Raw genomic sequence first — 27432 nt, 5'->3', positions numbered from 1 at the left:
GGAAATAGCCGGAAAGACCGGCCATCCTACAAGAAAAGAGAAAAAGTATTACTACTTTACTAACGGCTTTTGATTCGACAACACGCGATCACCAGGCTGGATATGTGGAAAGCGGTTGGTCAAAGCAAATGTTCAGTCCCGCCCCCTTACGCTTATTTGCATACGGACAGTCTCACTGCACCAGTTGAGAGCAATGGGTCTTCCTCCAATCAGGAGCAGGTGGAGCCACGTGGTTTAAATTCTGGCAACCGCAGATCTCAGCCCCTCAATCCTGGGAACCAAGAGTGAGAACCGGTTCTTCTACCTGCCGGCTACAGCTTCACTGCTCCGTTCCAAAGAGAAATTTGAATTCTGTGGATAGTCCCCAACTGTGTCAAAGGTACCTTTTCAAGTTACTTTTTAGAATTGACGTTTCCCCATAGGAATTGCTTTTCCTAAAAAAACTTTTATTTCAGGAAATGTGTAAAATGAACAGCCGATCCTTCACCACCTACATTCACAAACAAATAACGTTTTGCCAGTTTTCTTTCCTCTACCATTTGAAAGTGGTTGGTTCTTCACTTCTGAAAATAGACATCGTGCTACATAACCACAGTATCATTATCACATCTTTAAAATTTCAGTCAATATTGTTTAACATACAGTCCATATATAAATTTCACCAGTTGTAGTTTGGGGGCATTTTACATTTTTCCTAGGATACATTCAAGGTTCATGCGTTATATTTGGTCATCTCCCTTTAGTCCAGGATCCAGACTGTCTGCCTTTTTCTTTGTTCTTCGTGACACTATGTATTTGAAAGAATCCAGGCAAGGTGTCTTGAAAACATTACATGGGCCGGGCGCAGTGGCTCACGCCCGTAGTACTAACACTTTGGGAGGTATGATAATGCCACCGTACTCTATCCAGCGCGACAGAATGAGACTCAAAAGAAAAAAGAAAAGAAAAAGATCTGGGGTATCATTGCTTGCAGGTCCTTTTAGTGGAGAGAGCTTAAACACCTTAATTAATTAATAATACCTCCAATTTAAATCCACCACACCAGAGTTCTTTCCCACCTTTCCCCCTTTCATATTTGTATCTGTCTTCTCTACGAATGAAAATACTGGTTGCAGCTCAGCTCCTGTGGCTCAAACGTTTAAGGCGCCAGCCACATACACCTGAGTTGGCAGGTTCGAATCCAGCCCAGGCCCGCCAAACAACAATGATGAGGCTGCAACCAAAAAATAGCGGGCGTTGTGGTGGGCAACTGTAGTCCCAGCTACTTGGGAGGCAGAGGCAGGAGAATCGCCTGAGCCCAGGAGTTGGAGGTTGCTGTGAGCTGTGATGCCATGGCATTCTACCCAGGGTAACAGCTTGAGGCTCTGTCTCAAAAAAAGAAAAGAAAAGAAAATACTGGTTGCATTCAAGGGAAACAAAGAGAAAAACACTAATTCCCAACATTATTAAATTTAAGGCCGGATGCAGTGGCTCACGCCTGTAATCCCAGCACTTGGAAGGCCAAGACGGGTGGATTGCCTGAGCTCACAAGTTTGAGACCAGCCTGAGCAAGAGTGAGACCCTTGTCTCTACTAAAAATAGAAAAACAAGCTGGGTGTTGTGGCAGATGCCTGTAGTCCCAGCTACTTGGGAGGCTGAGGCAAGAGAATTGCTTAAGCCCAAGAGTTAGAGGTTGCTGTGAGCTGTTACACCACGGCACTCTACCAAGGGCAACATAGTGAGACTGTCTCAAAAAAAAATTATTTGATAGCCGGGCATTGTGATGGGCGCCTGTAGTCCTAGCTACTTGGGAGGCTGAGGCAAGGGAATCATTTAAGCCCAAGAGTCTGAGGTTGTTGTGAGCTGTGACGTCACAGTACGCTACTGAGGGCGGCATAGTGAGACTGTCTCAAACAAAAAAATTGTTTGAATCATTTTTTCTTCTATAGAAGTTCTATATAGATTTTGGCAGTGCCCATAGGTCAGTGGGTAGGGTGCTGCCCACATATACCAAGGCTGGCAGTTGGAACCTGGCCCTGGCCAGCTAAAGTAACAATGACAAGTGCAACAACAACAAAAAATAACCAGGCGTGGTGGCGGGCGCCTGCAGTCCCAGCTACTTGGGAGGCTGAGGCAAGAGAATCACTTAAGCCCAAGACTTTTGAGGTTGCTGTGAGCTGTGACGGTACGGGACTCTACAGAAGGCTACATAGTGAGACTCTGCCTCAAAACAAACAAACAAAAAAAAAAAACCTTTTACATGGTTCAAAGTTAAAACTCAGCATTGGAGAGCGTTGGTGGTATAGTGGTGAGCATAGCTGCCTTCCAAAGTTAAAACTCAGCATGAACAAAATAGCAAGACAAAAAAATTTAGAAGGGCCACCAGTCCCTTCTAATATTGATGTGGCTGGTGCTGTAACCACTGTGCTACGGGTGCTGAGCCATAGAAAACAATTTTTTAGATGAGGTGGGCATGGTGGAACATGACTATAGTCCTAGCTACTCAGGCTGAGGCAGGAGGATAGCTTGACCCCAGGAGTTTGAGGTTGCAGTGAGCTATAATGATGCCACTACACTCTATTCTGGGCAAAATAGTCTCGGTCTCAATTTTTTTTTTTTTTTTTTTAGCCAGACAGAGTGGCTCATGCCTGTAATCCTAGCACTCTGGCAGGCTGAGGCAGGTGGATTGCCTGAGCTCAGGAACTCCAGGCCAGGCTGAACAAGAGTGAGACCCCATCTCTACTAAAAATAGAAAAACTAGCTGGGTGTTGAGACAGGCATCTGTAGCCCCAGCTACTTGGGAGGCTGAGTAAGAGGATCACTTGAGCCCAAGAGTTTGAGGTTGTTGTGAGCTATGTCCACACATCCTGGGGCAACAGAGTGAGACTCTGTCTCCAAAAAAAGAAAGAAAAGAAAAACAGGCCAGGCATGGTGGCTCACACCTGTAGTCCCAGCGCTGTGGGAGGCCAAGGCGGGTGGATTTCCTGAGCTCGGAGGTTCGAGACCAGTATGAGCAGGAGTGAGCCAGAGTGAAACCCTTTCTCTACCTGCCCCCCAAAAAAAGTTGGGCGATGTGGCGGGTGCCTGTAATCCCAGCTATTTGGGAGGCAAAGGGCAAGAGAATCGCTAAAGGAAGAACAGAAAAAGAAAGAAAATAAGAAAAAAAAAAATTCAAACTAAGAAGAGTAAAAGCCTGGGCGGCACCTGTGGCTCAGTGAATAGGGCGCCGGCCCCATATGCCGAGGGTGGCGGGTTCGAAACCCAGCCCCGGCCAAACTGCAACAACAACAAAAAAAAAAAAATAGAAGAGTAAAAGCCAGCTTAAATTAAAAGCAAAGAAAAGAAAAATATGGTTTTGTTGTTTACCATGGTTTTGTTCAACACTATACACAATCACCATCCAGAATTAGTCAATAAATGATGTGCCTTGTCTTTATAACCCTAAACCCTAGCACAGTGATGCCTGTAAGATAGTAGTAGCTTAATAATTATTTACTGAACATTGTATAATATATAAGAAAAATGCCTACAGGAAACTGATGTATCTTTAAGTGAGACTGCAGAAATGAAGATAAATCCAGGGATGAACAGGTAGAGGTGGTAGAAGCAATATTAGAAGGGCTGACAATCTCCTACCCTGATTTGCAGGGTACAGCTATAGTTACACAAAGATACTGTGTGCAACATAACAATTTTAGTTGTTTCACCCTTTGTAAGTTGAAAAACACTTAGAAACCACTGAAAGGAGGGAAGGGGAAGACATGCTTTTTATTTTTTCTTTTTTAAAAAATAGCAAACCCAGTAAAATCAGAAAATTTTATTACCATTCATTATAACTTAAAAGTGATGTCAGCAAGTTGGTCTTCAAATTTCTTTTAAATATAAAAAGATACCAGTGTATGATCAATTCTATTAAATCGGTCCAATACAGAAAGGACTCACACACTCAGACTTGAGGATCAGACCTCCAATTATTTGAGGAAACAAGTTTGCCCAAACAAAACCTTAGCTTACGTCTGGGAATTTGCCAGTCCCCTCCTTTGAGAAGTAAGAGGCACTATTAAATTTATTTAGAGATGAGGTCTTGCTCTGGCTCAGGCTGGTCTTGAACCTGTGAGCTCAGGCAGTCCACCCACCTCAGCCTCCCAAATGCTGGGATTACAGGCACCAGGCTTTTTGTTTGTTTGTTTGTTTGTTTGTTTCAGACAGAATCGCACTATGCCGCCCATCCTAGAGTGTTGTAGCTTCACAGCTCATAGCAACCTCAAACTCTTGGGCTTAAGAGATTCTCTTGCCTCAGACTCCCAAATAGCTGGAACTACAGGCACCCGCCACAATGCCTGGCGATTTTTTTGTTGCAGTTGCCATTCTTGTTTAGCTGGCCTGGGCCAGATTTGAACCCGACAGCCTTTGATGTATGCGGCCAGTGCCCTAACCACTGTGCATAGGTGCTGAACTGGCACTATTAAATTTAAAGCAACTTCAACTGGGTGCAGTGGTTCATGCCTGTAATCCTAGCACTTTGGGAGGCCAAGGTGGGTGGGTTGCTTGAGCTCAGTATGTGGAGACAAGCCTGAGGAAGACAGAGACTCCATCTCTATTAAAAACAGAAAAACTTCACCGGGCACAGTGGCTCATGCCTGTAATCCCAGTACTGTGGAAGGCTGAGAAGGGAGAATTGCTTGAGCTCAGGAGTTCGAGACTCACCTGAGCAACAGTAAGACCCTGACTCATGAAAAAAATGGAAAAACTCAGCCGGGAGCCACAGGGAGCACCTGTAATCCCAGCGGCTTCGGGAGGCTGAGGCAGCAGGGTGCCTGCAGCCCAAGTCTGAGGTTGCAGTGAGCCACCATGCCCACTGCACTCTGCTCAGGGGCATAGGGTGGGACTCTATCTCAACAACAACAAAAATAAAAAAAAACTTCAAGTACCTGTTGCTCAGTGGTTAGGGCGCTAGCTGTGTGCACCAGAGTTGGTGGGTTTGAACCCAGCCTGGGCTTGCTAAACAAACAAACAAAAAAAAATAGCTGAGCCTCTAGCAGGCGCTTGTAGTCCCAGCTATTGGGGAGGCTAAGGCCAGAGAATCACTTGAGCCCAAGAGTTTGAGATTGCTGTGAGCTATGACGCCATAGCACTCTATAGAGGGCGACAGTGAGACTCTGTCTCAATAAAAAATAAATAGGACGGCGCCTGTGGCTCAAAGGAGTGGGGCGCTGACTTCATATGCCAGAGGTGGCGGGTTCAAACCCAGCCGCGGCCAAAAACTGCAAAAAAAAAATATTTTTTTTAATAAAAAAATAAATAAATAAAAAAGTAAAAATAGAAAAACTAGGGCGGCGCCTGTGGCTCAAGGAGTAGGGCGCCAGTCCTATATGCCGGAGGTGGCGGGTTCAAACCCAGCCCTAGCCAAAAACCACAAAAAAAAAAAAAAAAAAACTAGCCAGGTGCTGTGGCCCACGCTTGTAATCCTAGCACTTGGGAGGCCAAGGTGGGTGGATTGCATGAGCTCACGGGTTAGAGACCAGCCTGAGCCAGAGCAAGAACTCGTCTCTAAAAATAGCCAGGCGATGTGGCAGGTACCTGTAGTCCCAGTTACTTGAGGAGGCCGAGGCAAGAGAATCACTTGAGTCTAAGAGTTTGAGGTTGCTGTGAGCTATGACACCATAGCACTCTACCCAGGGTGACAAAGTGAAACTGTCTCAAAAATAAAGAACTATGGCTCGGTGCCTATGGCACAAGCAGCTAAGGCGCCAGCCACATACACCTAACTGGCGGGTTCAAATCCAGCCCGGGCCCACCAAACAACAATGACATTTACAACCAAAAAATAGCGGGGCGTTGTGGCAGGCGCCTGTAGTCCCAGCTACTTGGGAGGAAGAGCAGGAGAATCGCTTCAGCCCAGAAGTTGAAGGTTGCCTTGAGCTGTGATGCCACAGCACTCTACCCAGGGCAACAGCTTGAGGCTCTGTCTCAAAAAATAAATAATAAAAATAGAAAAACTAGGGCGGCGCCTATGGCTCAGTCGGTAAGGTGGCGGGTTCAAACCCGGCCCTGGCCAAACTGCAACCAAAAAATAGCCAGGCGTTGTGGCGGGCGCCTGTAGTCCCAGCTACTCGGGAGGCTGAGGCAAGAGGATCGCTTAAGCCCAAGAGTTGGAGGTTGCTGTGAGCTGTGTGAGGCCACGGCACTCTACCGAGGGCCATAAAGTGAGACTCTGTCTCTACAAAAAAAAAAAAAAAAATAGAAAAACTAGACAAGTGTTATGGTAGGCACCTGTACTCACAGCTACTTGGGAGGCTGAGGCAAAAGGGTCTCTTGAGCCCAAGAGTTTGAGGTTGCTGTGAGCTATGATGTTACAGCACTCTACCCAGGGTAACCAAGTAAGACTCTTGTCTCTAAATAAATAAATAAAACTTCAGGGCAGTGCCTGTGGCTCAGTAGGCAGGGTGCAGGCCCTATATACTGAGGGTGGCAGGTTCAAACCCTGCCCCAGCCTAACTGTAACAAAAAAATAGCCAGGTGTTAGGGCGGGCACCTGTAGTCCCAGCTACTTGGAAGGTTGAGGCAAGGGAATCGCCTAAGCCCAGGAGTCGCAGGTTGCTGTGAGCTGTGTAAATGCCACGGCACTCTACCAAGGGCAATAACATAAAACTCTGTCTCTACAAAAAAAAAAAAAAAATGTAACTTCAAACAGATTCCAGTTAGCTAGACAGAAAATCCCCAAAGATATCCCCACAAATGACAGCCATGCTTCTATCCCCTTTCAACCATAAATTCCTATTAATTATCCTAGGCAACATCAATCAGAACATCCTGAGACTGGAATACACTTGAGATTTCATCTGGCTGCCTGTGGAAAAACTCATCCACAAGCCCACAGGCCAGTTGACTCCTGTAGTCCCTACACTACTATAATAGCAGCCCCACTTTCCAAAGTGCTACTAGGAGCTGGGCGCAGTGACTCAGCCTATAATCCCAGCACTCTGGGAGGCCAAGGCCAGTGGATTGCCTGAGCTCACAAGTTTGAGACCAGCCTGAGCTAGAACGAAATCCCACCTCTAAAAATAACTGGGCGTAGTGGGCACCTATAGTCTCAGGTACTCAGGAGGCTGAGGCAAGAGAATTACTTGAGCCCAGGAGTCTGAGGGTGCTGTGAACTATGACACCAAGGCATTAAAAAAAAAAAAGTGCTATTGGGACTTAGTTGAGGGCCATTACACCCTCTTCCAGTTAAAATGCTACTCAGACTGAATCTCTGCTACCCCCCACAGGGGGCGCAGGGCCACACACCCGAAAATACAGTACATTGAAATTGCAATAGTATGTGCTAGACAATACCATCCAACCTGGACCCTCTGCAGCTTTAGACAATCAACGGTGTAGAAATAAGACACCGGTGAGGCTTGGCACCCGTAACACAGTGGTAACGGCGCCAGCCACATGCACTGAGGCTGGCAGGTTCAAACACAGCCCAGGCCAGCTAAAACAACGACAACTGCAACAAAGAAAAAAAAATAGCCAGGCATTGTGGCAGGTGCCTGTAGTCCCAGCTACTCAGGAGGCTGAGGCAAAAGAATAGCTTAAGCCCGAGAGTTTGAGGTTGCTGTGAACTGTGATGCCATGACACTCTACTGAAGGCGACGTAGAGAGACTCTCAAAAAAAAAAAAGAGACAAGTGAACATAGATTAAAAGGATGGTGCAGTGATGAAAGAGAAGCAAAACAAAACACTTTAATGAGAGAAAAGGGAAACAGGAAGAAAAAGTGAAATACAGAGTTTATTGATAGCTGTTTGACCAGGTTTCATTCTCCCAAGAGTAAGAGCTACTACTGCATTTATTAAATAGAAATATAAATTGCCTCATTAAACTTGACTTTCAGATAAACAATAAATGTTTATGTGCCAAATATTTTATGATACCTACACTAAAAAAATTTTTTTACAGTCTCATTTTGTCCCTCGGTAGAGTGCTGTGGTGTCATAGCTCACAGTAACCTCCAACACTTGGGCTCAAGCAATTCTCTTGCCTCAGCCTCCCATGTAGCTGGGACTACAGGTACCCACCACAATGCCCAGCTATTTTTAGAGATTGGGTCTCGCTCTGGCTCAGGCTAATCTTGAACTCCTGAGCTCAGATGATCCACCCACCTTGGCCTCCCAGTGTGCTAGGATTACAGGCGTGAGCCATCACACCCTCAAAAATTATTTCTAAAAGATTATTCATCTGAAATTCAAATTTAACAAGACCTTGTGTACTTATGTCTGTCAACCTTATCCAGGTTTATTTAGCCTGAGGATACTCTTCCGAAAATTTATCATAAAGCAACATGGAGACTACTACAGCAAAGCAGGCACTTCACCCACAGCAGGGCAGAGGGTGGGCACAGATGATATGATCATTTTAGCTCTCAAACTCTTTTTTTTTTTTTTTTTGGCCAGGGCTAGGTTTGAACCCGCCACCTCCAGCATATGGGACCGGCGCCCTACTCCTTGAGCCACAGGCGCCGAGCTCTCAAACTCTTGAAAAACAGAAAACCTGATGCTATTTGGCATGGTGTGTGCACTGTGTCAACCACCATCAGGTAAAATGTTCCTTACCAAATGAAGGTCAAAAAACAAACTAGGGAAAAGGAGAAGCAGGCCCACTTGGACATATAATCTGACTGCCCTAAAACAGTGGCTCTCAACTTGACCCACAGGAACTGTATTAACGGGCCATGGCATTAGGAAGGTTGAGAACCACTGCCCTAAGGAAAGTTGAGCAACTCCAGTAAAGCTTAAAGTCTTATACAACAACCAGACGGACAGCTTCAGGGTACAGAGATGAGGATCCAACAAACTCCAACTCAGAAGAACTAAAAGACCTGAAAGCCAAGCATAGTGGCACGTCCTGGTAGTCCCAGGTATTGCAGGATTGTTTGAGCCCAGGCTAGACAGCATGAAGAGAGATCCCATCTTTAAAAACAAAAAGCTTCCAGCCAGTGAGGTGGCTCAGGCCTCTAGTCCCAACACTTTCCCAGAAGGCTGAAGTAGGAGGATCACTTGAGGTCAGCCAGGAGTTCAAGACCACCCTAGGCAACATAGCAAGACCCATTCTCTACAAAAATTTTAAAAATTAGCAGAGCCTGGGACTCAGTGGGTAGGGCACTGGCCCCATATACGGAGGGTTGCAAGTTCAAACCCGGCCCTGACCAAACTGCAACAAAAAAATAGCAGGGTGTTGTGGCAGGCACCTGTAGTCCCAGCTACTAGGGAGGCTGAGGCAAGAGAATTGCCTCAGCCCAGGAGTTGGAGGTTGCAAAGATTATTATTATTTTTTTTTTTTTTTGCAGTTTTTGGCCTGGGCTGGGTTTGAACCCACCACCTCCAGCGTATGGGGCCGGCGCCCTACTCCTTGAGCCACAGGCACCGCCTGCAAAGATTATTTTTGAGGCTCGGTGCCTGTGGCTCAAGCGGCTAAGGCGCCAGCCACATACACCTGAGCTGACGGGTTCAAATCCAGCCCAGGCCCACCAATGACGGCTACAACCAAAAAATAGCAGGGCATTGTGGCAGGCACCTGTAGTCCCAGCTACTTGGGAGTCAGGGCGAGCTTGAGGCTGTCATAAAAAAAAAGAAAAAAAAAAGTGGTGCCTGTGGCTCAAAGGAGTAGGGTGCCAGCCCCATATGCCGGAGGTGGTGGGTTCAAACCCAGCCCCAGCCAAAAAACTGCAAAAAAAAAAAAATAATAAAAAAAGATTGTTTTTGAAAGATGTCCAATGCACAGTAAGCATTTTTTCTTTTTTTTTTTTTTTTTTGAGACAAAGTCTCAAGCTGTCGTCCTCAATAGTGCCATGGCATCATAGCTCACAGCAACCTCAAATTCTTGGGCTTAAGAGATTCTCTTACCTCAGCCTCCCAAGTAGCTGGGATGACAGGCACCCACCACAATGCCCAGCTATTGTGTTGTTGCAGTTGTCATTGCTTTAGCTGGCCTGGGCCAGGTTTGAACCCGCCAGCTTCAGTGTATGTGGCTGACGCCCTACCGACTGAGCTACGGGTACCACTAGCATATTCTTTTAACTTTTTTTTTTGTAGAGACAGAGTCTCACTTTATTGCCCTCGGTAGAGTGCCGTGGCATCACACAGCTCACAGCAACCTCCATCTCCTGGGCTTAAGCGATTCTCTTGCCTCAGCCTCCCACGTAGCTGGGACTACAGGCGCCCGCCACCCTCGGTATATGGGGCCGGCGCCTTACCAACTGAGCCACAGGCGCCGCCCCTCTTTTAACTTTTTTGATCAACATAATTTAAGTGTGCCAGGGAAGTTTAACTATAGGTTCAAGGGTCGTGCGATAAAAAAAGGCTTGAAAAACACTGAGAGCTATGACCATCCTACTATACGCCAGGGCAACAGGAAGACTGCAGACCCCGTCTCTTTTTTTTTTTTTTTTTTCTTTTTGTAGAGACAGAGTCTCACTGTACCACCCTCGGGTGGAGTGCCATGGCGTCACACGGCTCACAGCAACCTCTAACTCTTGGGCTTACGCGATTCTCTTGCCTCAGCCTCCCAAGCAGCTGGGACTACAGGCACCCGCCACAACACCCGGCTATTTTTTTGTTGCAGTTTGGCCGGGGCTGAGTTTCTCTTTAAAAGAAATTTTAAAAAGGCCCACAGGGCTGAATAAGCACAGAGAATGTCCTGAGGAGCGAAGACAGGAATGGAGCAGGCAGCCTTTATAAACTCGAATGTGCACAGAAATGATGGCAGAAGTCCCAGAAGCATAGACTCCCTGACAATGACTGGCAGAACAGTTTGTTTATTTTACTTTTATTTTATTTATGTGGTTATCCTTGAGTAGTCGATCCCTAAAACAGAAAGTAAAAGAGGAAAAGGAACCACACAGAAGACTCAAGCACAGCTTTTCAGGGGAGATTGATAATTCCATATAACCAGGTCCATATTTCTATCATAATCTGATAGCAGATCTATCAGATCACATATCCAATGCACTATCATAACTGAGTGCAAGACCCATCTCTTGAAACAGAGGAACCAATAACAAGTCCACACTGGTAAACATGTGTCTGCAGAGCATGAAGGAGACACCAAAAAGAATGAGACCACATCATGCTTTTTGACTTTTTACAGATTCCTCCTTGGGAATACTTAGTTCTCATTAACCCAGCTTCTCTAAAACTGTCACCAGAAATAGTAATAGGTGTTGCATGGGACCAAAAAGAAAGTCCAGTGTGTAATAAGTTTGGGAAATGTTGCATATATATTGTTAATAAAATCCACACATATTGAGCGGCACCTGTGGTTCAGTTGGTAAGGCGCTGGCCCCATATACTCAGGGTGGCGGGTTCAAACCCGGCCCCGGCCAAACTGCAACCAAAAAATAGCCAGGCGTTGTGGTGGGCGCCTGTAGTCCCAGCTGCTCGGGAGGCTGAGGCAAGAGAATCGTTTAAGCCCAGGAATTGGAGGTTGCTGTGAGCTGTGTGAGGCCACGGCACTCTACCGAGGGCCATATAGTGAGACTCTGTCTCTACAAAAAAAAAAAAAAATCCATACATATTGTTAATAAAAAAAGGAATCTGTTCAATTTTATTTAAATTGCTAGTTCTTGGGCAGCACCTGTGACTCCGTGAGTAGGGCACCGGCCCCATATACCGAGGTAGCGAGTTCGAACCCAGCCCCAGCCAAACCACAACAAAAATAGCTGGGCATTGTGGCCTAAGCCCAACCTCCAAGAGCTAGAGGTTGCTGTGAGCTATGACAACACAGCACTCTACCGAGGGCAACAAAGTGAGACTCTGTCTCTAAAATAAAAATAAATTGCTAGTTCTTGAGCTTACTTGTAAACAGAACCCCCTTAAGGAACAAGGAACATCTGTTACCATCTCAGAGAACTTTGGAAAACAATGCTTAACATTTTTGTGAAAATGTCTCATCTTGGGCCAGGCGTGGTGGCTCACACCTGTAATCCTTAGCACTTTGGGATGCTGAGGTAGGTGGATTGCTTGAGGTCCGAAGTTATAGACCAGCCTGAGCAAGAGTGAGACCCCCGTCTCTACTGAAAATAGAAAAACTAGCCAGGCTTACCAGCATACACCTGTAGTCCCTGCTACTGGGGAAGCTGAGGCAAGATCTCTTGAGCCCAAGAGTTTGAGGTTGCTGTGAGCTATGATACCAGGGCAACAGAATAAGACTAGCTCAATGAAAAAAAATAGGCTGCACAGGTGGCTCATGCCTGTAATCCTAGCACTCTGGGAGGCCAAGGTGGGTGGACTGTCTGAGTTCGCAAGTACAAGACCAGCCTGAGCCAGAGCAAGACCTTGTCTCTAAAAATAACCAGTAGTTGTGGTGGCCTGTATTCCCAGCTACTTGGGAGGCTAAGGCAAGAGAATCACTTGAGCCCAAGAGTTTCAGGTTGCTGTGAGCTATGACACTATGGGACTCTACCAAGAGCAACAAAGTGAGACTCCTCAATACATGGCTCAGTGAGTAGGGCGCTGGCCCCATATACTGAGGGTGGTGGGTTCAAACCAGGCCCTGGCCAAACTGCAACAAAAAGTCTCAAGAATGGGCAGCACCTGTGGCTCAGTCTGTAGGGCGCTGGCCCGGGCCAAACTGCAACCAAAAAAAAAAATAGCCGGGCGTTGTGGTGGGCGCCTGTAGTCCCAGCTACTCAGGAGGCTGAGGCAAGAGAATCGCTTAAGCCCAGGAACTGGAGGTTGCTGTGAGCTGTGTGAGGCCACGGCACTCTACCGAGGGCCATAAAGTGAGACTCTGTCTCTACAAAAAAAAAAAAAAAAGTCTCAAGAATGTGAAGAACATGTCATCATCGAGAATACCCAGAAATCACACATAAAATGCCTTTCTTTTTCTTTTTTTTTTTTTTTGCAGTTTTTGGCCAGGGCTGAGTTTGAACCCATCACCTCCAGCATATGGGACTGGCACCTACCTAATCCTTTGAGCCACAGGCACCACCCATAAAATGCCTTTCAATTCAAGCAGAGGTGCATGTGAAAAATAAAGAAAAATGGTGGTTTTCAAAAATTAGCATATCAGGGCGGCACCTGTGGCTCAGTCGGTAAGGCGCCGGCCCCGGCCAAACTGCAACCAAAAAAAAAAAAATAGCCGGGCATTGTGGCGGGTGCCTGTAGTCCCAGCTACTCGGGAGGCTGAGGCAAGAGAATCGCTTAAGCCCAGGAGTTGGAGGTTGCTGTGAGCTGTGTGAGGCCACGGCACTCTACCGAGGGCCATAAAGTGAGACTCTGTCTCTACAGGAAAAAAAAAAAAAAAATTAGCATATCATGTAATCCTAGCGCCTTGGGAGGCCAAGGTGGGAGGATGTTAGAGGTCAGGAGTTTGAGACCAGCCTGAGCAAAGCAAGACCCTGTCTCTACAAAAAATAGAAAAATTATCCAGGCATGGTCATGTGCACCTGTAAGTCCCAGCTATTTTGGGGGGCTGAGGCAGGAAGATAGATCCCTTGATTCTGAGTTTGAGACTGCTGTGAACTAAATGATGCCGCTGCACTCTACCCAGGGTGACAAAGCAAGTCACCATCTCAAAAAAAAAAAATTGTATATCAGAAAGTTTAAGGCAATGATTTGAAAACTAGAACAACTTTGTCCTTCTGTGAGGCACTTGCTCTATGGCAAATACAGCAAGGAAAGCTGAAATTAGTTTGTTTTTTTTTTAGAATTTTTTTTTTTTTTGAGACAGTTTCACTTATTAACCCTCGATAGAGTGCTGTGCTGTCACAGCTCACAGCAACCTCCAAATCCTTAGGCTTAGGCGATTCTCTTGCCTCAGCCTCCCGAGTAGCTGGGATTATAGGCACCCGCCATGACACCAGGCTATTTTTTTTGTTGCAATTTGGCCAGGGCTGAGCTTGAACCCACCACCCTCGGTATATGGGGCTGGTGCCCTACTCACTCAGCCACAGGTGCCACCCGCTGAAATTAGATTTAAAAGCAAACAAGCAGGGTGGTGCCTGTAGCTCAAAGGGGTAAGGCACTGGCCCCATATGCCGGATGTGGTGGAGTTCAAACCCAGCCCCGGCCAAAAACAGCAAAAAAAAAAAAAGATAGGAAAAAGCAAACAAGCAAAAGCCTACAAAGAACAGTAATAGACTGCTTTGCTTACTCACAGCCTGGCCAGGAGAGAAAATAACATACTGTGTGGCATCTCCTCTTCACCATTTTGACAGAGGATACACGTGCATGTGCAACACACACACACACCTTCCTCCATAAAGGTTAGACCAAATTTCAAAGCAGCCATGTACAAACCAGTGTGTCTTCATTCTTCCAAAAGCCAAATATCCTGGAGCCTAGGGTTTCTAGAAAAATGGCTCATGCTGGCATGCTTAATTGCTGTCAAAGGAATCCCCTCCCTTAAACTCCTTAGGTGCAGTCCCCACACGGCACCCAAAAGCTATAAGAGGATGCACTTCTTGATGTTCTTCTTTGTGGCAGGGTAAAGCACAGCCCGCACAGCCTCTGCAAATACCTCACGCACCCCATCCTGCTTCAGGGCTGAACATTCCAAATACTTTACAGCCCCCACCTGTTTAGCAAGGGAAGTGCCTTGCTGAGGAGTTGTGGGTACTAGGCTCTGCTCCTTCAGTTTCTTCACCGTCTCAAAGTCACTCCGCAGGTCCCTTTTGGTACCTACCAGCAGAACAGGTACATTGGGACAATGATGGGAGACCTCTGGGTACCACTTATGCCTCACATTGGCATAAGAGGATGGGTTGCCAATGGAAAAACAAATGACAAAGATATTGGTCTGGGGGTAGGAGAGTGTTCGCAGTCGGTCATACTCCTCTTGGCCAGCAGTGTCCCATAGGTTCAGGCTGACGATTTGGCCATCCACAGATGTCTGGGTGCTATAATTGTCAAAGACAGTGGGGATATACTCCTCAGGAAAGGCATTTGTTGTATAACTGATGAGGAGGCAGGTTTTCCCTACAGCCCCATCTCCTACAACCACACATTTAATTGTCTGCATTCTTCCCTTTGTAGTCCTATATAAAAGAAAGAAAGAAGGTTCAGAGATATCTGGTCAACTTAGGGATCCAGTGTTTTATAAATATTTCTATCTGAGTTGGGTGTGGTGGCTTACTCCTGTAGGCTCAGCACTGGGAAGCTGAGGTGGGTAGATTGCCCTGAGCTCACAGGTTCGAGACCAGCCTGAACAAGAGTGAGACCCTGTTGGGAAGCGCCTGTGGCTCAGTGGGTAGGGCGCCAGCCCCATATACCGAGGGTGGTGGGTTCAAACCCAGCCCCGGCCAAACTGCAACAAAAAAATAGCCGGGTGTTATGGCAGGCACCTGTAATCCCAGCTACTCGGGAGGCTGAGGCAAGAGAATTAATCACCTAAGCTCAAGAGCTGGAGGTCGAGCAGCATCTGTGGCTCAAGGAGTGGGCACCAGCCACATATGCCAGAGGTTCAAACCTAGCCCCGGCCAGAAACTACAACAACAACAACAACAACAACAAAAACAAGATCTGCAGGTTGCTGTGAGCTGTGATGTTACAGCACTCTACCAAGGGCAACAAAATGAGACTGTCTCTTAAAAAAAAAAAAAAAAATTGTTTTTCTCTGAGGAGAAAAGACCCCTCCACTTCCTATGCTCTTAATGCCACAGAAGAATCGCCTACAAAAGTATGTATAAAGCAAAAGATCTTCCCTGTAGTCTATGGACTGCTAGAAGATAAGTTTTGTAAGTTGTGTCCAATATTATGTATATGGTGACAAGTGAATTTTTCTGGAAAGATCCAAAGTTGTCATCAGATTCCCACCCCCGCCAAAACCTCTAAGCCCTAGATCAAAAACCATTCAGGGGTGTGTGTGTGTGTGTATGTATCTATATTGTCATATAGTCTGGATACACTGTATCAAAGGTAGTAAAATATTGTAGGTGATCAATAAATTCTAACTAATTAAAAAAAAAAAAAAAACAGGCCAGGTGCAGTGGCTCACCCCTGTAATCCTAGCACTCTGGAAGGCTGAGGCAGGTGGATTGCCTGAGCTCAGCAGTTCAAGAACCAACCTGGGCTAGAGCAAGACCCCGTCTCTAAAAAATAGCCAGACGCTGTGGGAGGCGCCTATAGTCCCAGCTAACAGGGAGGCTGAGGCAAGAGAATCACTGGAGTCCAAGAGTCTGAGGTTGCTGTGAGCTATGACACTATAGCACTCTACAGAGGGCAATAAAGTTAAGACTGTCCAAATAAATAAATAAAAACAAAAAATAACCACATTGGTATGAAAATGTTTCCAAGGTTGAAACAAAAGAAACATAGCTCTCACCTTGAGTCTGTGGCTAAAGACTCAGCAAAGGAACCTCTCTTCCTGAAAATAGTGACATCCTAATACTGGAGAGAAAGGTAGACAAATCAGGCCAACCCATAGACAAGTGGTTACCTGTCAAGGCTCTGCAGTCAGACTGCCTGGAGTCAAAAACAAGTCCTCCTTGGTTTTGTGAACTTGAGCAAGTTGTTAACCTGAGGGTTAAATGAAAGAAGGCATGGGCAGTACTTATCAGTCCTCATTAAGTACTTAGAATTCATTAAGTGTTAGAAGATAGAATTACTTAATTCTTCTACTATTCTACTACCAGGTAAGGCAAAAATACAGCAATATGATTACAATGTCTCATCCCCTCTGATCTTATCTGAGTAAAATCACACATCATAATACCAGAATATTCTTGTCCATTTATTTCTTCATGAATCAAGTATTTCAGAATAAATATGACACAGATGATCTCCAGGGAGCAGCATGTTTACTAGGAACTCCTATTATTTATACTCCCATATATGAATACCCCATCATGCCTTACCCTCAATTTAGGCCAAAGCACTCCATTTTCTGTAGGTTCTAAACTATTGCCCTAATTTCAGATCCAATCCTTATAGCTTTATGTTCTTCAAGTTGTCAGAACATGGAAGAAAGGAGATAGTCATATGTATTTGGTTGCAGGAAAAAAAAACCTGATAATTTCTCACATCAAGAATTTGGAAAAATAGGGCTGTGCCTGTGGCTCAAAGGAGTAGGGCATCGGCCCCATATACTGGAGGTGGTGGGTTCAAACCCAGTCCCAGCCAGAAACTGCAAAAAAAAAAAAGAAAAAAGAAAAAAAAAGAATTTGAAGAAATAGAAAATCTTCTCCATCCTGTTGTCTTAATAGCTAAGATCTAGGTTGGGCAAGGTGGCTCATGCCTGTAATCTTAGCACTCTGGGAGGCCGAGGTTGGGGGATTGCCTGAGCTCACGAGTTTGAGACCAGCCTAAGCCAGAGTGAGACCTCATCTCTAAAAACAGCTAGGTGGCTGCAAGTCCCAGTGTTCCTTTCTTGTCTGTGTTTGCTGGGTTGCCCCCGGTTCCCTCTGATTTTTCCTGGCAGCAATTTGTGGTCCCCTGGCTTGGGATGGAACAGCTAGGCGAACTGGAGCTGCTGATGGAAAAGAATTTTGGGGAGAAGACTGAGCTGCCTGCAGAGTTATTGCAGAAGAAAGTGGTATCTTCATTTCCTAAAACAATGCTGACCCAAGGAATAGATAACTAGTACTTGGTGTTAGCAGTGGATGTTGTACAGAATGAAGAGGGAAACCATGAAAAGCAACTAATCATCACTGCTTCCCAGTCACTAGAATATAAAGAATGATGCATCCTTAGGAATGACTAGTGTTCTGTACCAGTAGAGCCAAGAGATTATCATTCATTTGGCGGGAGACTGTACATTCGGTACTTGAATAATAGATGAACATTTTGGATATTTGATTCTTTATCCAGACATGCTGTTTTCTGGCACAAGCATAGCCAGTAGTAGTCAGTGTATGAGAAGAGTTATCCTGAGTGAAACTTTCAGGAGCTCTGATCCAGCCGCACGGCAAATGTTAATTGGTACTGTTCTTCATGAGGTATTTCAAAAAGCAGTAAGTGATAGCTTTGCCCCAGATAAGCTACAAGAACATGCTTTTCAAACTATTCAAGAAACAAAGCATTTGAAGGAAATGTACCGCTTAAATATGAATCAAGATGAAATCAAACAAGAAATAGAGGAATATCTTCCTTCATTTTCTAAATGGGCTGGAGATTTCATGCATAAGGACACTTCAACTGATTTCCCTTAGATGTAGCTCTCTCTGTAAGAAACATTTATTTGACATAATGTTCATATTTTTTAGAAAAGGACTCTATTCTATATGTTGAATTAAGGCTATAAATTATGGTCCTGAGTCTCTATCCACAGCAAAAAATAATTAACAAAGAAGTTTTATTTTCATTATTAATAAAATATTCTAATTTTTATATGTAAAAAAAATAAATAAAAACAGCTAGGTGAGCTGGTGGGTTCGAATTCAGCCTGGGCCCACCAAACAACAATGATGGCTACAACCGAAAAAGAAAAAAATAGCTGGGTGTTATGGCGGGCACCTGTAGTCCCAGCTACTTGGGAGGCTGAGGCAGGAGAATTACTTGAGCCCAGGAGTTGGAGGTTGCTGTGAGCTGTGAGGCCACGGCACTCTACCCAGGGCAACAGCTTGACTCAATAAATAAATAAATAAATAAATAAAAACAGCTAGGTATTGTGGCGAGCACCTGTAGCCTACTTGGGAGGCTGAGGCAAGAGAATCTCGTGAGTCCAAGAGTTTGAGGTTGCAATGAACTGTGACACCAAAGGCAACAAAGTGAGACTCTGCCTCAAAAAGAAAAAAAATAGGCAGAGTGCAGTGGCTCACGCCTGTAATCCTAGCACTCTGGGAGAGCGAGGCAGGTAGATTGCTTGAGCTCACGAGGTCGAGACCAGCCTCAGCAAAAGGGAGACCCCATCTCTACCAAAAATAGGAAAGCTGAGGCAAGAGGCTCACTTGAGCCCAAGAGTTAGAGATTTCTGTTAGGTATGACGCCATGGCACTCTACCCACCGCAACAGCTTGAGACTGTCTCAAAAAAAAAAAAAAAAAATAGCTAAGATCTATATAAGGCCCATTACATAGGCAATAACAATAAAAACAACACCTCATTTTGAGTCAAGGAAAAGAAAAATGACCATCAGGGACAGCGCCTGTGGCTCAAAGGGGTAGGGCGCTGGCCCCATATGCTGGAGGTGGTGGGTTCAAACCCAGCCCCGGCCAAAAACTGCAAAAAAAGAAAAATGACCATCAGAGTATATTTCCCATGAGCCCACCAGGGGTAGCTCTCTCCCCACAAAGAACAAATTCTTAGCAGTTAGGCCTTCCACCTACAAGTCTCACAGGACTCAAAGCTAAAAGAAATCCAGAGCATAAAGTTAGATCTAGTAGGTAAACACCCCAGGACACTCAAAATCAGCTTTGTCTGAGAGAGAGAAAGGGAGGGTTTAACAAAAGTCCCAGGTATTGCAGGCTGGGGAGCTGCTTTGTATAATTCACTTAATTGTTCAGCCCATAAATTGTGCCAGTCACATACACGGAGGCTGGCAGGTTCGAACCTGGCCTGGCTCTGCTAAACAACAATGACAACTGCAACAAAAAAATAGCCCAGCATTGTGGCAGGTACCTGCAAGTCCCAGCTACTTGGGAGGCCCAGGCAAGATAATCACTTAAGCCCAAGAGTTTGGGGTTGCTGTGAGCTGTGATGCTACAGCACTCTACCGAGGGCGATATAGTGAGACTCTGTCTCAATAAAAAAAAAGGCTCGTGGAAAAATTAGCCTAGTGTGGTGCACACCTGTCGTCCCAGCTACCACGGACCCTGAGGTAGGAAGAGTGCTTTAGCCCAGGAATTTAAGGTGGCAATGACCTGTGATGACACTACTGCATTCCAGCCTAGGCAACAAAGCAAGACCCTGACTCAAAAAAAAGTCTCAATACTAAAAATCAAAATCATAACTGATGCTGAGATCTCTCACCATAGGATTCCCTGCAGAGTCCCCACCAGCAAATGCAGCCCCTTGACCTTGGACATTTCAACCTCCATAACTGTAAGAAATAAATTTCTTTTCTTAATATATTATGCAGTTTCAGGTATTCTGTTATAAGCAACAAAAAATGGGCTAAGAAAACTGGTACTGAGAAGTGTGTTGCTGCTGATAAGAAATACCTGAAATATGGAAGTGGCTTTGGAACTAGGTAATGGACAGAAGCAAGAAGAATGTGAAGAAGCAAGCTAGAAGAATGTGAAGGAGCAACCTAGAAAATCCCTAGATTCTCCTGGGGGTTTAGAAAACAAGATAACTAAGGAAAGTTTGGGACTCCTCAGAGATTGGTTAAGTGGTCAAGGCCAGAATGCTGATAGAAATGTGGACAGTAAAGGCCATTCTGACAAGATTTCAGATGAAAATAGGGAACAAGGTATTAGGGGCTAGATTAAAAGTTATCCTTGTTGGCCAGGCTCGGTGGCTCACGCCCCTAATCCTAGCACTCTGGGAGGCCAAGGCAGGTGGATTGCCTGACCTGACAGGTTCGAGACCAGAGTTAGCCAGAGTGAGGCCCAGTCTCTAAAAATAGCCAGGCATTGTGGCAGGCGCCTATAGTCCCAGCTACTTGGGAAGGCTGAGGCAAGAGAATCACTTGAACCCAAGAGTTTGATGTTGCTGTGAGCTATGAGGCCATGGCACTCTACCCAGGGCAACAGAGTGAAACTTTGTCTTAAATAAATAATAATTCCCATCCTGGACAGGTGCGGTGGCTCATGCCTATAATCTTAGCACTCTGGGAAACCAAGGCAAATGGATTGCTTGAGCTCACGAATTTGAGACCAGTCTGAGCAACATCGAGACCCCATCTCTACTGAAAATAGAAAACTTGGGCAGCGCCTGTGACTCAGTGGCTAGGGCCCTGGCCCCATATACCAAGGGTGGCGGGTTCAAACCCGGCCCAGGCCAAACTGCAACAAAAAAATAGCCAGGCATGGCGGGCACCTATAGTCCCAGCTACTCAGGAGGCTGAGGCAATAGAATCGCCTAAGCCCAGGAGTTGAAGGTTGCTATGAGCTGTGACGCCACAGCACTCTTCCGAAAGCGATAAAGTGAGACTCTTGTCTCTAAAAAAATAAATAAATAGGGCAGCACCTATGGCTCAGTGAGTAGGGTGCCGGCCCCTTGTACCGAGGGTTGTGGGTTCAATCCCAGCCCGGACCAAACTGCAACAAACTGTGGCAGGCACCTATAGTCCCAGCTACTTGGGAGGCTGAGACAAGAGAATCACGTAAGCCCAAGAGCTGGAGGTTGCTGTGAGCTGTGATGCCACAGTACTCTACCTAGGGCGATAGAGTGAGACTCTGTCTCTTAAAAAAATAAAATAAGGGCGGCGCCTGTGGCTCAGTCGGTAAGGCGCCGGCCCCATATACCGAGGGTGGCGGGTTCAGGCCCGGCCCCGGCCAAACTGCAACCAAAATACAGCCGGACGTTGTGGCAGGTGCCTGTAGTCCCAGCTACTCGGGAGGCTGAGGCAAGAGAATCGCTTAAGCCCAGGAGTTGGAGGTTGCTGTGAGCTGTGTGACGCCACGGCACTCTACCGAGGGCCATAAAGTGAGACTCTGTCTCTACAAAAAAAATAAATAAAATAAAATAAAATAGGGTGGCACCTATGGCTCAGTGAGTGGGGTGCCGGCCCCATATACCGAGGGTGGCAGGTTCAAACCCAGCCCTGGCCAAACTGCAACAACAAAAAAAATAGCCAGGCGTTGTGGTGGGCGCTTATAGTCCCTGCTGCTCAGGAGGCTGAGGCAGGAGAATCTCGTAAGCCCAGAAGTTGGAGGTTGCTGTGAGTCCTGTGACGTCATGGCACTCTGCCAAGGGCGGTAAAATAAGACTGTCTCTACAAAAAATAAATAAATAAGCAAATAAATAAATAGAAAAAATAGAAAACCTAAGGCAAGAGGATCGCTGGAGCCCAAAGAGTTGGAGGTTGCTGTGATCTATGACGCCATGGAGTTCTACCCAGGGTGACAGCTTGAGACTGTCTCAAAAAATTAAAAATAAAAAAGCCATCCTTATTATAAATTGGCAAAAAACTTGGCTGAACTGTGTCCATGCCAAAGGGCTTTGTGGATGAACTTGAGAGTAATGGACTAGGGTACCTAGCAGAAAAAATTTCTAACAGCAAAGTGCTGAGGATGCTGCTTGGTTACTTTGAACCTCTTATGGTGAACTGCTAGAGAAAAGAGAAACAAGGAAAACTGGCAATCTGGCCTAGTAGTAAAGAAAGAGGAACAGAAACGTGTGGTGCTTACTAAGATTAGCATAACTAAAAGGGATCCAGGTGCTAATAGTCAACACAATGAAAATAAGGTCCCAAAGGCATTTCACAAATCCCAGAGGCTGCCTTTCCAATCACAGGCTCAAAGATGGGGGTGGGGGGTGTTCCTGAGGATAGGTAGCCGCCTCACTGGCTTGTTCCGCCTCCGGAGGCTGCAGCTCTAGAGGCAGTTCCACTAGGTACAAGTTGTAAACCTTAATGGCCTCCCCAGGGTGCTAATTCTGCAGGCTTGCAAAAAAGTAAATGCTGTGGCTGCTTGGCAGCCTCCACCCAGACTTCAAAGGATGTCATCTAAAGCCTGGGAGTCAAAGCAGAGACTTGTCTCAGGAGCAGAGCCACAGTAGAGACACCCCGTACCCCCACTCCGCAATACCTAATGAAGTCATGGGAGCCAGAACACCATCAAGCCACCAGAACTGTAGAACTAGTACACAATACTAGCTAGGGAGAGCTGGGTAGACCCAGCCCAGAGAAGTCAGAGGTGAAAAGGGACGGGCCACCTTCCAAAAATTACAAAAATAGGAAAATACCTAATCCTGCAATTTGCTAATTAACAGTTAAACATCAGTACTTTCTCACAGGGCATCCTGTGGATTTTTGTTTTCACAAGTCTTTGAAGAGACCAGCAGACCAAAAGGAAATGCAAATTCATTTCACATTCATCAGCTCCTCTGTCTTTTAGAATTTGTACCTTCAAGCCTCAAATAATTCCTGCGTTTCCGGACAATGGGATGTCTTCATCCTCGCCTAAGGAAAAGCAGATGAACCAGTTTTCACAATTCCTTGTGAATTCAACTACAGTTGCCTTTTTTTGTCCGGCTTAAATTCAGCTACCTATTGGACCTCAGAGCGGGCATTCATTCTTTGGGATGCCGCACCATCTCCCAGCTTTTCTCTCTCTCTCCCTCTCCTTCTAAAATATAAAATAAACTTATACTTTTATATCCTAAACTTGCCCTAGAGAAATTCTTTTCTTGTCCCACATGCAGCCTCTACTGAGCTATTTTTCCCAACCTATCAAGAGGGGCAGGTCTACACAAGGCATTGGGGCCCAACCCCCACACCGGTGTGCTGAGGATGCCAGACATAAAAGAGTCAAAGGAGATTATTCGCTCTGGGGTTTTGCTCTTGCTTGGAGCCAGTTACCCTTTCTTCTTGCCTATTTCTCCCTTTTAGATTGGGAATGCATACCCTATGCTTGTCCCACCATTCTATATTGAAGTAGATGACTTGTTTTTATTTCACAAACTCACAGATAAGACTTTGGGGAATGAATTTGTGAGAAGGGTATGAGTTTTGGGGGAGGGGCGCCAAAAGTGGAATGCTATGGTTGGAATGTCCCCTCCAAAACTCATGTTGAAACTTAATCCCCAATGTGGCAGTATTGAGAGATGGGGCCTTTAAGAAGTGATTAAATCATGAAGGTTCTGCCCTCAAGAATGGATTAATCCATTAATAGATTAATAAATTAAAATGGGAGTAGGACTAGTGGTTTTTATAAGAGGAAGAGACCTGAGTGAGCACTCTTGGCCCCCTCCATGTCAGCCACCTCAGGATTCTGCAGATTCTCCATGAGCAAATAGTAGGCTGTTAACCAGTAGTAGCCCCTCAACCTTGGACTTCTTAGCCTCAGCTTCCTAACTGTAAGAAATGTATTTCTTTTCATTATAAATAACAAAATTTAAAGGGTTGTGGGCTCTATGAGAAAGCTGAGAGATACAAAAGAAAGGCCAATATTTTAGGTTGTTCATCACCTATGAGAAAAGTTTACCTCAGCTCCCGAATCTGAAATTATGCTGTCCTGTTAATGACCACACACAGCTTTCCTCCTCATCATCCCCACTGTCCATCCACCCCCCTGACACTACACTGCTAGGAGGGATTTATAAAAGAGGTTTGTTTTTTATTTTTTTTAAAGACACCCTAAATGCTAGGAATGCTAGAAGCTTACAGTTTTGTGGCAAAAGAACAATCTATATAAAAATCAAACAAGGGCAGCGCCTGTGGCTCAAAGGAGTAGGGCGCTGGCCCCATATACTGGAGGTGGGGGCTTCAAAGCCAGCCCCGGCTAAAAACAACAACAACAAAAAAAAAAAAAATAGGGCGACGCCTGTGGCTCATCGAGTAGGGCACCGGCCCCATATACCGAGGGTGGCGGGTTCGAACCCGGCCCTGGCCAAACTGCAACAAAAAAATAGCCAGGTGTTGTGGCGGGCGCCTGTAGTCAGGAGGCTGAGGCAAGAGAATAGCCTAAGCCCAAGAACTGGAGGTTGCTGTGAGCTGTGACGACACAGCAATCTACCAAGAGCGACAAAGTGAGACTCTGTCTCTTAAAAAAAAAAAAAAAATACACAGAGAAAAAAGTTGCTATGGGGAAGCAAAAGAAAACTCAGTAGCACCTTGAAATAGACGGCGACCTGGGCGGCGCCTGTGGCTCAAGGAGTAGGGCGCCGGGCCCATATGCCGGAGGTGGCAGGTTCAAACCTAGCCCCGGCCAAAAACCACAAAAAAAAAAAAAAAGAAAGAAATAGATGGCGACCTTTAGGTATGCCTAGAGGATTGGAAATTGAGAGATCAGAGTTGTAGGGACCCCACAAGGCTGCCTTATGAGTTAGTCCCTGTGGGAAGCTCTGCCCCCCAAATCCGGAACCTGGGGCCTTGGGGCCACATGTGGCCTCCTAGATCCTAGACTGTGGCCTTTTAACTAAATCCAAATTTTACAGAACACATACTTTTAATAAAGGGATATCATCTAATAAAGCATCTTTCTCCACATACATAATCTGCCTGGCAGTCAATTTTCTCCTTAGGCTAGACACACAATAGGAAAGTAGCAACAATAGTCAATACAAGAGTGCAGCTCAAAGTAACTACTGTTCGTAACACTTTCTCAGAGTTTCAACCTTCCCACAAGTCTGAGTCTGTATCTACTGGAAATTGCCTTCTGGGACTTCCTGAAATGAAAATAATTAAACAGAACACCCTCACCCCACCCCCCGTTTTTATTTACTGTACCTTCTGCAACTTAAGACTGATTTATTTGGTTCAAGACAGGTCAAAGGAAACTCTGGGACACTGGGCGGGGGGAGGAAACTACGTGAAAACTCCCCAACTTTGAGCCTGGGAAGACTATCTTGCACTTGGAAACTTAACTGGAGAAGAGGCAATCGTAGTGACTCATCCAATAGACACACAAGCCCATCCGCACTTCCCTCACATCCTTCTCCATTAGGAGTAGTTGGTTTCGGGGCTTCATATGAACCAGTGAGCCTGGGACAGAGAGGTGCCTTCCACCTGATTCCCAAATAGAACAGCTAGTTAAATCTCCCCGACATACACACACCCCTCACCCTACCCTCAAATTCCTTCCATCCAGAAAGTGGCAACTATACCAGGGGATGGGAAGAATGAAAGGGAGAAAATCAGAGGTGGGGATCTGCTGGAGGTTTCTCAATAAAGGGTACTTGGCAATATCTCACCCGTCCGCCAGCGACGTTCAACAGCAACTGACCAGCCTCCTGAGAGTCTCGCGTTGGGATTGGCAAACTCCGCGAGCTCGCCGCCACATCCGGGTAGCGATGGAGTCCCACCCCATCGGCGAACGCAGACTCCACTCCACGCCCCAAGACCTCCTGGGAAGTGGAGTTCTAGGGCCAGCCTCTCTGTCAGTCAGTCACAGACTTCTAAACTGCACCTTCAAGTAATTGAGGAGTATTAGACTGCAATGCCAGTACCAGTTACTTGGTCTGGTAGTGCCCAAGTCCCACCTTTCGTTTGGCAAAGTGAGACCACCCCCTCTTCCCCAGAGAACCCCTCCAGGTCCTGTTTCCTCCTTAGGACCAATATTAACATAAATGGCCAGGCCTGGAGGAGGCTCACACCTGCAATCCTAGCAGGCTGGGAGCCAAGGCAAGAGTATCACTTGAAGTAGGAGGATCGGTTGAGCCCTTGAGTTCGACACCAGCCTGGGAAATTAAGCGAGTCTGTCTCTAAAATAAATTAATTAAAACAAATAATTAAATTATTATTTTTTAAAGGCAATGAAGCAATGAGCTCGTTAGAATTCCTTTTTGTCGCAGAATACAAATGTCTACATACAATGACTAAGAAAATGCCATGAAGGCTACGTTGAACAGTTTGATGAGAATAATTCAGATTGTATATGAAACCAGCACATTGTACCCCTTGATTGCACAAATGTACACAGCTATGATTTAACAATAAATTTAAATTGAAATAAATAATAAAAAAAAAAGAATTCCTTTTTGTCTGTGGGCACGGTGGCTCACGCTTGTAGTCCTAGCACTCTGGGAGGCCAAGGTGGGAAGATTGCCTCAGCTCACAGGTTCAAGACCACCCTGAGCCAGAGCGAGACCTTATCTCTGAAAATAGCCGGCCACTGTGGGAGGCGCCTGTAGCCCCAGCTACTCAGGAGGCTGAGGCAACGAAATCGTTTGAACCCAAGAGTTTGAGGTTGCTGTGAGCTATGATGCCACAGCATTCTACCAAGGGTGACAAAGTGAGATTCTGTCTCAAAAAAAAAAATTATTTTCCGTCACTATACATATGTTTGAATTTCCTAGAGTTTTATATAAATGGACTCATACATTGGCTTGGCGCCCGTAGCATAGTAGTTAAGGCGCCAGCCACATACACCGAGACTGGCGGTAGTCCCAGCTACGTGGGAAGCTGAAGCAAGAGAATCGCTTAAGCTCAAGAGTTGGAGGTTGCTGTGAGCTGTGACACTATGGCACTCTACTGAGGGCGACATAGTGAGACTCTTGTCTCCAAAAAAAAAATGATGGGTGGCGGCGGCTTGGGCTCAGTGAGTAGGGCGCCGGCCCCATATACCGGGAATGGTGGGTTCAAACCCGGCCCAGGCCAAATGGCAACAAAAAAATAGCCGGGCGTTGTGGCGCGTGCCTGTAGTCCCAGCTACTCCGGAGGCTGAGGCAAGAGAATCGCCTAAGCCCAGGAGTTGGAGGTTGCTGTGAGTTGTGTGACGCCACGGCACTCTACCCAGGGCGATAAAGTGAGACTCTGTCTCTCCAAAAAAAAAAAAAAAAGAAAAAAGGACTCATACAGTATGCGCCTTTTTTTTTTTTTTGAGACAGTCTGTCACCCTGGCTAGAATGCCGTGGAGTCATAGCTCACACCAACCTCAAACTCCCGGCCTTAAGTGATCCTTCTGCCTCAGCCTCCCAAATAGCTGAA

At 45.9% G+C, this 27432-nt stretch overlaps 1 protein-coding gene across 4 annotated transcripts; it reads right to left on the bottom strand.

Annotated features, from left to right (window-relative positions):
• Positions 1-360: 360 nt before the first annotated feature.
• Positions 361-26106, bottom strand: LOC128577134 (rho-related GTP-binding protein RhoG-like). Of its 4 annotated transcripts, none has more exons than XM_053579184.1 (4): positions 25698-25751; positions 16400-16479; positions 14540-14999; positions 364-1364 (listed from the first exon to the last, which is right to left on the bottom strand). In XM_053579184.1, exons 3-4 carry the CDS (start codon positions 14981-14983, stop codon positions 1131-1133), a joined length of 678 nt encoding a protein of 225 aa, XP_053435159.1. In that variant the 5' UTR covers positions 14984-14999; positions 16400-16479; positions 25698-25751; the 3' UTR covers positions 364-1130. The 4 variants fall into 4 exon arrangements, with proteins under 4 accessions (XP_053435161.1, XP_053435159.1, XP_053435160.1 ...); XM_053579185.1 differs by lacking the exon at positions 25698-25751 and adding an exon at positions 22910-23109; XM_053579187.1 differs by lacking the exon at positions 364-1364 and adding an exon at positions 22910-22965 and having other exon boundaries at positions 13138-14999; positions 25698-26106.
• Positions 26107-27432: the final 1326 nt, after the last annotated feature.

The sequence above is a fragment of the Nycticebus coucang genome, chromosome X, assembly GCF_027406575.1.
Source record: "Nycticebus coucang isolate mNycCou1 chromosome X, mNycCou1.pri, whole genome shotgun sequence".
Taxonomy (NCBI): domain Eukaryota; kingdom Metazoa; phylum Chordata; class Mammalia; order Primates; family Lorisidae; genus Nycticebus; species Nycticebus coucang.
This window is presented reverse-complemented; position numbering and strand designations above follow the sequence as displayed.

Coding starts and splice junctions, on each gene's coding strand:
- LOC128577134 (XM_053579184.1), bottom strand. CDS start 14,983: ATGCAGACAATTAAATGTGTGGTTGTAGGAGATGGGGCTGTAGGGAAA. Junction 1,365..14,539: donor GCACTTCCCTTGCTAAACAG/GTGGGGGCTGTA, acceptor TTTTTGAGACAG/AGCCTCAAGCTGTTACCCTG.